The sequence below is a fragment of the Abramis brama genome, assembly GCF_963993115.1.
Source record: "Abramis brama genome assembly, chromosome: 23".
Taxonomy (NCBI): domain Eukaryota; kingdom Metazoa; phylum Chordata; class Actinopteri; order Cypriniformes; family Leuciscidae; genus Abramis; species Abramis brama.
The window spans coordinates 30,984,110-30,996,162 of record NC_139985.1 but is presented as its reverse complement, the minus strand read 5'-3'; the positions used below and the strand labels follow the sequence as shown (position 1 = coordinate 30,996,162).

The following is a 12,053-nucleotide window of genomic DNA, read 5'->3' as shown; positions in this document are numbered from 1 at the left end:
ATATATATAAAGTATATAAGTATATACATTTATTTTGTTATAAAATGTCCACTGGTTTGTCTAGATGAGACTCTTATTCTTCGACTGGGATCGTGTCGAGACTTTGAAGCTGCACTGAAACTCACATCTGGACCTTCGACCCGTTGGACCCCATTGAAGACACTATATGGAGAAACTTCCTGGAATGTTTTCCTCAAAAACCTTCATTTCTTTTCCACTGAAGAAAGAAAGACATGAAGATCTTGCATTACGTGGGGGAGAGTCAATTATCAGGAAATTGTAATTCTGAAGTGAACTAATCCTTTAAGATGCTGTTCTTTTCTGATGTATCAAGTTTCATTACGTGTTCCTGTATGGAAAGCGCCTCATTTTTTTGTGTGGTTGGTGTGGTTTGGTGAGGCATGTTTTTTTAGTTTTTTTTTTAGTAGTTCTACAAAATGTGCATGTTAAATTGCTAGCCCTTCCTGTGTTCAGGTGACCTGCTCCCAGCGGACGGGGTCTTGATACAAGGCAACGATCTGAAGATCGATGAGAGTTCTCTGACGGGAGAATCCGACCACGTGCGCAAAGCTGCAGATAAAGACCCCATGCTTCTCTCTGGTGAATCCCTCTTTACTACTATATTTTACTTTCACAGTGTTCACTTTGTTGTGCTCTTTTACACATAATAAGTATTGAAGTTCGACATCCACTTGCATCCACACTGATCAAAAAATTCAAATCGATCAGCACAGGCAAAAAATATAAGTGGCACTTCCCACAAATAGGCTTAATTATTTAATGTTTTTAACAAGTAGTCATTGAAAGGAGGTGCTTAACCTTTAGAAAGTGTTTAATGTTATATTATTTACTTGTTTTCCCATCATGCTGTAGAAAGTACCCAAAAATGGCACTACTTTGATGTCATTATTTTGAGGATTTTTTTTTCTTTTTCTAATTTAATATTTCATTTATGTGGTAACAATGTTTTGTGCAAAATGTTGGCCACAGTTAAGAATTATATTTTTTGGTAATTAATTAACAATATTAAATATCATAATAATAATTATAATAATTAAATATCAATCAAACAGATTAGGTCTGAATGAAAACATTGCATGATTATGTTTGTTTGATGCAGGTTAAGATTGGACGGATGGAAATCTGTTATTTGATGTGTTTGAATTAGAAACTAGCTTCATGTTAAGGTTTCATTTGTTAAAATGAGTTAACTAAACATGAACTAACAATAACCAATAATTCTACAGTATTTAACACTCTTTTTTCATGTTAATTTCAACAATTATGTGTTGTTAAATTCAATAATTTTACAAATCAAAAGTTGTATCTGTTAACATAAGTTAATGCACTGTGATTTACATGAAAACTCAAATCTACTTTTTAAACTATGCTGTAAAAAATCCATTGCTTCGTTTATGTAATGCATTAACTAACTAATGTTAACAAATGCGATGCGACCTTGTTGTAAAGTGTTACCGCTAATAATTTAAACATATTTATTAGTTATGCTATTCAGTGCCAACCACATCATTTATTGTCCTTTCATGTACTTTGATTCTACAACTTTATATTGAAAAGGACGCAGTTGTCTGTTCGGTGTTTGAGAGTAGTGGTACATTTGAGAGCATAAACTCTATCAATTAGCTTTGATGAATGAGTCAGTTCTCACTTCTACAGTCAGGTGTGTGTGTGTGTGTGTGCGCGTGTGTGTGAGGGATTGGTGTTGTCAGACAGCAGTCATCTATGAGATCACACATTGTGTCAGTTGTGCCGAGGTGAGAGCGTCAGGCCTGCCATTACTTACAGTTTCTCCATGACTTACTCTGCCGTTAACTGAATCCCCAGGCACGCATGTGATGGAGGGCTCGGGTCGGATGGTGGTCATGGCTGTCGGGGTGAACTCTCAGACCGGGATCATCTTCACTTTGCTCGGTGCTGGTGGAGAGGAGGAGGAGAAAAAAGAGAAGAAAGGTGCGTAACTAAAGCTCAGCCTGACAGAACCTCAGCAGAGCTGCATTCCACCAACACTTCTGTACGGGATCAACATTCATTCCTGCCAGTTAATGTTGTTATTATCGCATAAACCTTTTTCTTTTATCAGCAGATCTTTGTAATCCTAAAAAAAACAGGACACTGGGCGAAAAGAACATTATAAAGCATACTAAAAGTGAAAACACAGTTTATAATTGATAAAACTCACCCTGTTTTAGCAAAACTGCCAGAATAGTTTGGAATAATTATGTTTTTTTTCCAAACTTCTGCCCAGTCGTGTATTTACAATTGCTCGTATTTCATGGTTTGAACAAACCTTTAACCCAAAGTATTAAAGGGGTCATGAACTGCTTATTTTATTTTATTTTATAATATTTCCTGGCTTTCACATCAAAAATTGTCATAAGTTAGAAATAAAAGGCATTTTTCCTACCCTGATTTAAGCCTCTGATTTGAACGCTCTGTTTGAAGGGGCGTGTCTGCTGTGAGACTTCAGTGTAAACGCCCACTGCTGTGATTGGCTGTGAGACTTCAGTGTAAACGCCCACTGCTGTGATTGGCTGTGAGACTTCAGTGTAAACGCCAACTGCTGTGATTGGCTGTGGGACTTAAGTGGAAACGCCAACTGCTGTGATTGGCTGTGGGACTTAAGTGGAAACGCCCACTACTGTGATTGGCTGTGAGACTTCAGTGTAAACGCCCACTGCTGTGATTGGCTGTGAGACTTCAGTGGAAACGCCCACTGCTGTGATTGGCTGTGAGACTTCAGTGGAAACGCCAACTGCTGTGATTGGCTGTGGGACTTAAGTGGAAACGCCCACTACTGTGATTGGCTGTGAGACTTCAGTGGAAACGCCCACTACTGTGATTGGCTGTGAGACTTCAGTGGAAACGCCCACTGATGTGATTGGCTGTGAGACTCCAGTGTAAACGCCCACTGCTGTGATTGGCTGTGAGACTTCAGTGGAAACGCCCACTGATGTGATTGGCTGTGAGACTCCAGTGTAAAAGCCCACTGCTGTGATTGGCTGTGGGACTTCAGTGTTAACGCCCACTGATGTGATTGGCTGTGAGACTTCAGTGGAAACACCCACTGATGTGATTGGCTGTGAGGCTTCAGTGGAAACACCCACTGATGTGATTGGCTGTGAGACTTCAGTGTAAACTCCCACTGCTGTGATTGGCTGTGAGACTTCAGTGTAAACGCCCACTGCTGTGATTGGCTGTGAGACTTCAGTGGAAACGCCCACTGCTGTGATTGGCTGTGAGACTTAAGTGGAAACTTGCGGTGTTTGATTGACAGCTCAGCAGTGATTGCAAAGGGAGCGTTCTCTGATCACTTTCTGTATAAAATTTAATCACATTTTAAATCCTGCTAAGAGAAAAAATGTGAAGTTGACCATTAAGTCACTCACTGGTTTAATTTACTGGCACATAGACAAAAATCATCGGACTGTACATGAATCATTACATATTAAGAAATTACTGGTCACAGATCAGGCATTAGAATGAACACGGTTACTGTGAATGTCTCAGTTGAGCATTATTTGTTTGTCGATTCTTTGGCAAATCAGTCACAATTTCATGGACTCCATGATGCAAATGCTACATGCATTACTGTCGAGTCCATGTCATAAAAGTCTGTTTGCAAAGCATGCGCCGAAATTATGACTGATTAGCCAAAGAATCGACAGTGAACAAACAATAATGCTCAACTGAGACATTCACATTGTTGAAAATAAATAAAATAACCACATTCCTAACATTAGGATCCTTTGGAAGGTAATATTATTTTTAGTCCAGTCAGTGATCCTGTAATCTCACTAACTCGCCAGTGGGCGGGGCCAAAGTTGCGTTGATCTGCAGAAGCGGTCTTCTATTACGCCATAAATCGGCACATTCCACAACGAGTCGTTCTCTAGGCTTGGTTTCAATAAAAGCTGATTTTGGACTAACAAGGAAGTTTTTAGATCTGAAACTATGTATGATGACCTCTTAAATGTCAGTTATTTCTCAGTTCATGACCCCTTTAAAGTACGATGCGTAACTCATTCCACAGGTTTGATATCTCGAATCACGCGTGCTGTTACGATTGGACTCCAGCAGCACCCTGTCAATCTCCCACATGCTGGTCAGCAAATAAAGTATTAATCAAAACGTGCCGCTCTTTTTCCCTCAATCAGACACTGCTTTTGGGTAGAACGTGCCCCTGTTTATTCGTGTGCACACAGTGGATACTTCAAGTGCTTTTTCTGGTTGGGTAGCGTGTGCTGTTTGTCAGCATAAGGCTTATGTGTTTGTTGTTCTGCAAACTGCCACAGGTCAGGCTCTGGAGGACGGCCATCAGCTGGCAGGTACAGTATACATCTCTGTACCCGAGGACACGCTCTTTTACTACCCCACTAAACCTGCTCTTCCCTCCCGAACCCTGCTTTAGCAACCGTGATCTTTCACTTAAAAAGAAGCTCTTTTTAAGTATTCAAAGAAATGCATTTCATCCATGATCCCGCATAGACGACGATCGGGAGGTTGTGATGGACGGGTGATTCCCTCAAGGCCGGATAGATTGATGATATCAGATTGATCACGGTTTTGTAGCCTCGTAGTCTGACACCCTACTGTTGTATTTGAAGCACTTGGATTTGATTTTGAAGCATGCTTTTAATTTGGTTGTTTTATTCATTTTTTGAATCACCTGTTCTTACCGTGATTGGTTGTGTAAATAGCAATTGGAGCTCTAGAGTTTTGTGCCATTGATCATTGTGTAGTTTTGTGCCTCGACTTTTCGTCTGCCATATTATGTGTAACCTGTCTTATGTTGCAGTGTTTTTTCCCATCGATGTCATTCTTTAAAGTCACCTTTCTGTTGACAGCAGTGTATTGAGAGAGTACTAATGGTGATAACCATGCTACTTTTGTTCATTATTACGGCTAGACTGCTCGCATCCCTCCTCACACCCCATCGCGACTATAGCTACCGATGGTGCGGCAAGCGCAAATGCCCCTGGTAATACCAGCCTAGTCAATGGTAGGTTGAGCAGGCCTTCGCTGTCCGTCACTCACTGGCTCCGCCTCTCCTTCTCCAGTTGTCTATTGCCTTGTCCAAATACCCACACTTGCGGTCCTGGCCACTTGAGAGCGTGTGCACGTGACAGTAAGTGTGCAAGACTGTCCCTTGTCTTAAAAATGCCAAAGTGCCCTTAATGCACACTAAACCCACACTATCTAAGTGTATTCGAGGCTAAGCGTATCCCATCATGCATTATGTTCAGGGACTCATGTGCCCCGAAATCGCGAGATGTTGAGGAAAACATTTTTTTGTCATTTAAATTAATTAGTGCATATAATTTGGTGGTAAAATCATAAAGTGTTGCACATTTTATTGGTGCAAAGATGAGTATGGAATGTGTAGGCCTATTCTGTACAACATTTGCAACTGTTTTTATCACTTTTATCACCACAATTTTAAATTAGTGTCTTCTGTTGGATATATAGCGACTACTGAACAGACATGTGGAAGTTTATTTTAAAATGCAAAGTATTTCAAATATAATAAATAAAAGCTACTTTTTTGCAAGACTATAAGTGTGTCCCATCGAATAATCAAAAGCTCTACACACACTTACGCCTAAATAGAGGAAATACGTCATGCAAGTAGACGAGTGGTCGAGAGCAAAGACCGCAAGTGTGGGTATTTGTACAAGGCATTGCTCTTCCTATCCTGTCCTCTCAGTGCATGAACCCTCTGATCGCTAACTCCTTTATTGTTCTCTTCCCTATTCTACCCTTTTCGTTCCTTTATTGTTACGTATGCCAGCAGCAGATACACAATGTGGATCGTCCCATTGGTTGAAATAGGCCACATGACTATTACCGGAACTTAAGCACAAATTAAAAACATGATTTAGTTTTAGTGGGTAAATTTACATTTCAGAAAGAAAATCATGACTTGTTGTGTCTTTGGTGTGTTGGAATACAATTTATGACACGAGCGTATTTGATACGAATTATAATTTAAATGTATGATTCTACAACAATATCCCATTAGTATTTAATTGTTAAACTGTTGCACACATATACTGTTCATTGTTTCTTGTTTCTAAAGAAATGTATAGTTTTATTCAGCAAGGATGCATTAAATTGATCAAAAGTTACAGTAAAGACATTCATAATGTTACAAAATGATTCTATTTCAAATAAATGTTGTTCTTTTGGACTTGCTATTCATCAAAGAATCCTGAAAAATAAAAATGTATGATGTTTTCCACAGAAATATGCAGCAGCACAACTGTTTTCAACATTGATAATAATCATAAATGTTTCTTGAGCATCAAATCATCATATTAGAGTGATTTCTGAAGGATCATGTGACACTGAAGACTGGAGTAATGATGCTGAAAATTCAGCTTTGATCACAAGAATAAATTACACTTTACTGTATATTCACATAGAAAACAGATGATTTACATTATAATAATATTTCACTATTTTTACTGTATTTTTGATCAAAGAATGCAGCCTTGGTGAGCAGAAGAGACTTATTTCAAAAATATTAAAGAATTTTCCCGCCCTCAATCTTTCGAACCGTAGTGTACAAAAAAACTACAGTATTTTTACAGTAACAGATACATACAATATCCATGTGTGTAAATATTCCAACACACACACATATCAATTAGTAAAATACAAGTTAATGTTACTCCTTCATTTGTGGGTTATATTTCGAACTTGTTGACTTAAGTTAAATTCAGCAATACAATAAATGCAAATTACTTTTCTTCAAAGCAATCTATATGACATTTATTTGCTTTTGGTATGTTATTTTTTTAATTTAATTTAATTTAATTTAATTTAATTTTTTATTGTTATTATTATTATTATTATTAGTTTTTATGAAACCAGTTTTTTTTTTTTTTTTTTTTTTAAAGCAATAGGAAATTTATTTTCTTTTGGTATGTTAAATTTTTAATTTAATTTAATTTAATTTAATTTAATTTAATTTAATTTAATTTAATTTAATTTAATTTAATTTAATTTAATTTAATTTAATTTAATTTAATTTAATTTAATTTAATTTAATTTAATTTAATTTAATTTAATTTAATTTAATTTTATTTAATTTTATTTTATTTTTATGAAACCAGCTCTGAATAAGAACCAGTTCTTGACTCCAAACCCTAGATTGATAGATGATTTCCTGAACATTTCGGCCGTGTTTCAGACGAATGTTCCCACACTAGAGTACCCATGTAGTTGCACGTGTATTCGTGTGATGGGATAAATCCGTTTTCCCGATCCTCCTGTGCTGTTGCATGGCTGTTCTGTAGCAGTTCTTCTTCCCGCATGTCCAGTAGAGTCGTGCTGTTTCTCTTGTCCTTCATTGTGTTGAGTGTTTCTCTTCCATTTATCCTCCATGGAATATCTTCTGAATGACTGCTTCCCAATTCTTCCTTTATGACAAATCATAGTGACAAACCAAGATATAATGAGTGTAAAGCGATGTATACATATTAGATATTCCATGGCACTTCTGTCAAAATGACATGAAAACACACAACAGAACATCCATTTTTGTTCTAACAAACACACATATTGCATATACTTCAAAAATCAACACAGTGCATCAAAACACATGCTGTTTTATTTATTCAACATCTAGACCTATATGTGGATGGTAGCTTACGCTGCATCTGATATAAAGCCATAATACACCTCAGAACTCCATTATAAATCAATTCTGTGTTACGTATGTGACTCACAATGATGTTGATAAATTACTCATTCTCTGTCTTCCTTTTTTAATTTGATTTCACTGTAATGTCCATGTGATGAATGTTTTATCGTCTGCTTTCTGTTATTTTTGTCCTGTGTGTGTGGATGCCTTCATCTTAGGTAAAATGCAGGATGGAAATATGGAGAACAACCAGACCAAAGGTAACCTGCTTTCACTTTACCGCTGGTTTGAGCGCTCACCATGATTTTATTCCTCCGTTCACACCGGTTCGGATGTCAGCTCGTCTGTTTGTTGTGCTTCTCATGTGTGTGTCAGGGTTCCTGTCCTCGTCCAATTCTACAGTCATTTTAATGATCGAGTGTATATTTCACCTGTAGTTTTTGCTCTGGGGTTACTTACGCCTTTGCAGACAAAAATATCCAGAGGTTTCGATTCATTTCAAGTAATTGTGAAAGTTGTATTCAAATATTGACAGCAGAAATGTATTTTTCATCCATGTATTTGGCTAGCAGCTGCTTGTATTAATAAATACTTTGCGTTTAAGTTTTGTTCACAGGATAGTCTGGCTTAGGCGTTGTGTGTTCGGTATTGAACTCCCATCAAGTTTCTGATCATTTGCAGGTCTTAAAGTTGAATATATGCAAAAGGTTTAATGTTTTTCAATTTTATAATGCACATATCAGTGCATTAAAAACAGTATGCATAAAATGTATGCAGTACGAGTAACTGACTGTGAACACGGTATCAATGGATTTAGACAGTTGATGCTACACATCTTTTGTTTCGTGTCACAAAGATATAATTGGTGGTGGAGGCATTACTGGTTTATATTGCTTTAAAATGTGGCAAACATTGCACAAGATGCATTAAGTAGTGGAAAACTGCGTCTTTTGCCTTAAAGGAAAATTTCACCCAAAAGTAAAAATAAGCAAGGAATCATTCCACGTCATCATTTACTCACCCTTGTGTCGTTTCAAAACTGAATGACTTTCTTTCTTCTGCTGAACACAAAAGATTATTTTGAATAATGTGCCGGTTGCTCATTTCCATTCAGTTACAATGAATGAGGCGTTCAAGCCTCAAAAAGCACACACAAATTCTATAAAAGTATCCCAAAGGTAGTGCATAAAAATTGTACATAATTTGTATTATTTTATTTGTATTTTTATTATTTTATTTTATTATTTTAGTTTTAGTTTTTATGAAACCAGTTCTGAATAAGAACCAGGGCCCGGTTCCCCAAAGCGTTCTTATCGCTAAGTAGTTCTTAACCTATTCCTTAACCTCTCTCTTAACGTTATGGCACGATTCCCGACACGTTCGTTCGCTAAGTATATCTTCTGTAAGTCACACTATCGTAAGGTTGGTCTGGACCACTCTTAGCTTCACCTCATCACTGTTGCAGGTCTTTACGAATATAATTCTGAAGTTTTAATACACCCAGACAGTGTTCAATTAGGCGAATTCAAGTGTTTTCATGCAAAGAATAAAATTGTCATTACACTGATTGTTGTTAGATTTTTAATTATATTATTATACAATATTATTAATTTAATTAAAGAGCGCTTTTAAAGGCCAGTGAAAGCATAGGCTACTGTGAGTTAAGTCCTATTCGGACGCTAATATTTTTTCTCATGGGCTCGTCCGGTATTTTAAACATTTACAGGGGTAAGTCGGTGATTTTAGTGCCGTCCGAATCCATAATAACAGTGTTTTTCTCACCCAACACGCGTAAAAATCCCTGGCCAAATTAGTACCTACTGTTTTTTGACAAACAGGTCGTGTGGTAATTTAATTGCCGTCTGAATCCACATCTCCGAGTTTACAAGAAGAGATTCAAAATCCACTGTTTAAACCCTTTTTGATCACTGCCGAGCACCGTACGCAAGATGTAAACTTTTATTACTGAAACGCCGGAAAGTATTTCCAAGAACAATATTTAATCGCAGCTCCACCTCAGCGAACAAAAATGGGAAAGAGAAGAAGGCACGTAAAAATTTGAAAAGGTTATTATGGCAGCAATATATGATACAATTTTAAAATATGTAGGCTAGGCTATTATAGTTTTGATTATTTTTTATAATATCCCATGAGTCCTAATAAATGCAATTTCAACTATTTCTGAAGTGCTTCTTTTATAAAGATCACCGCTTTCTCACATAAACAGCCCCTGCACGAGAGAATAATTGATTCTCGAGCCGTCGATATCAGCAGATTCAGCAGCATCGCCACGGACAGCACCGGGTAACGTCACACGTAAGAAGGAATATCTTAAGCAGCTTTATAAGGTATGGTTCGGGGAACACACTTAGGAACATAAACACCTTTGGTAAGATATATCTTTCGAGTCTTCTTAGCGCGCTAAGAGTGAGCGTTATCGGGGAACCGGGCCCTGGTTTCTTTCTTCTGTGAGACAAACATTCTGTCAGTAACATTCACAGAACGTCCGTTCAACTGGTTTTTAATAATGTTCTCAACACTTGCCTTGCCTAAAGTTTTCTTAAATGTTACGACTTGTTTCAGAACATTCCGAGAAACATTCAAAAGTAACATTCCCATAATGTTTGAACTTGGAACAATGATGAAATGGAATGTTCCCTTTCAAGTTCGCATTAAACAAGATTAAACTTTAAAAAAAAAAAAAAATCAAAAACATTTAAAAATCATTATGTTTTTGTCTTTTGTCTTAAACACAGGCGAAATGTTCAGGAAATTATCTATCAATCTAGGGTTTGGAGTAAAGAAATAAATGTTTGAAGCAAAATAAGGTTGAGTAATGATAGAACTTACATTTTTGGGTGAACTGTCCCTTTAAGATGTTTGTCCTGTATAACTTGATACCCAGCTTCTGTCATCAGATCCCATGAAAAGGTTTTTCAGTCGTCTCTCAACCATGTAATGTTCCCGGGATTGGGGTTTAATCCAGTTCCTGGATAAATGTAAAATTCATTCACCTCCTCACGTTTCCTTTGATCAATGTAGATATTCAAAATAACATATTAAATTGGTGGTTGGCTGAATTTGGTTGCAAACCAAAGTAATTGTACTTAAAATAAAAGAAGATTACTGGTCCTCTTGAAATGTTGACTTCTATTGGAATTTCACATAACGGTCATTCATATATTATGTTAACGAGTTACTATTTATATACAATCAAACATACAAAACCCAACAGTAGAGTTCAAACTCTGGTTTATTCTTATTTTGTGATTCCCTCACAACGAGGTCCAGCGTTAATCATAGTAGTGAGCAAAGGTCGGCCCATTACCGACGTGTGTTTTCTGTGGTCTTTACAGTGAAAAAGCAAGATGGCGCCGCTGCGATGGAGATGCAGCCCTTGAAGAGCGCAGAGGGAGGAGAGACCGATGACAAAGAGAAGAAGAAGGCCAACGTCTCCAAGAAAGAGAAATCCGTTCTGCAAGGAAAACTGACGAAGCTGGCTGTGCAAATCGGCAAAGCAGGTGCTGCGTGTTTTCAGGGTGTTTGGAGGATTAGGAGTCTGCAGGTTTGGCGCTTTCTCATCGCAGTGGAGCTCTAATGCCGTGTTTAATGTGATCTGGTCCTCAGGTTTGGTAATGTCTGCCATTACAGTCATCATCCTGGTGCTTTACTTCGCGATCGATAACTTTGTGCTTCAGAAGAGGCCGTGGCTGCCGGAGTGCACTCCAGTCTACATTCAGTATTTTGTCAAGTTCTTCATTATTGGTGTTACAGTCCTGGTGGTTGCGGTTCCTGAAGGCCTTCCGCTTGCCGTGACCATCTCTCTGGCCTACTCCGTGAAGGTACGTGAAGAACACACACTGTTTAGATCTAGTTCAAAGGAGTAGTTCACTTCAGAATTAAAATTTCCTGATCATTTACTCTCCACCACGTCATCCAAGATGTTCATGTCTTTCTTTATTCAGTGGAAAAGAAATGAAGGTTTTTGAGGAAAACACTCCAGGATGTTTCTCCATATAGTGTCTTCAATGGGGTCCAACGGGTCGAAGGTCCAGATGTGAGTTTCAGTGCAGCTTCAAAGTCTCGACACGATCCAGCCGAGGAATAAGAGTCTCATCTAGACAAACCAGCGGACATTTTATAACAAAAAATTAAAAAATATATACTTTTAACCACAAATGCTGGTCTTAACATTACGTAATCTCATTGGAAAGGTAAGGCTGTAACCTGACGTAGGCGGAAAATGTAGAGCAGTGTGAAAAATCTCAGTTTCTCTTCCAACTTCAAAATCGTCCGACATCATTTTACCTTTTTTTTTTTTTTTTTTTAATGGCGTTTGCCTCAGTCTTTGCACGTTCGCTTTGTAAACACTGGGTCAGTACTTCTG

General features: G+C 37.6%; 1 protein-coding gene across 11 annotated transcripts in view; it reads left to right on the top strand.

Annotated features, from left to right (window-relative positions):
• Positions 1–12,053, top strand: part of atp2b2 (ATPase plasma membrane Ca2+ transporting 2) — a 184,025-nt gene that overhangs the window by 124,878 nt on the left and 47,094 nt on the right. For 7 of the 11 annotated variants that reach the window (XM_084100829.1, XM_084100826.1, XM_084100828.1 and 4 more), the window contains exons 5-11: positions 475–600; positions 1,846–1,971; positions 4,314–4,346; positions 4,928–5,020; positions 7,885–7,926; positions 11,023–11,187; positions 11,294–11,508. In XM_084100829.1, the coding sequence (XP_083956955.1) occupies positions 475–600; positions 1,846–1,971; positions 4,314–4,346; positions 4,928–5,020; positions 7,885–7,926; positions 11,023–11,187; positions 11,294–11,508 (800 nt within the window). The remainder of the gene's footprint in view (positions 1–474; positions 601–1,845; positions 1,972–4,313; positions 4,347–4,927; positions 5,021–7,884; positions 7,927–11,022; positions 11,188–11,293; positions 11,509–12,053) is intronic. The other 4 variants (XM_084100834.1, XM_084100827.1, XM_084100830.1 and 1 more) reach the window with 3 other exon arrangements.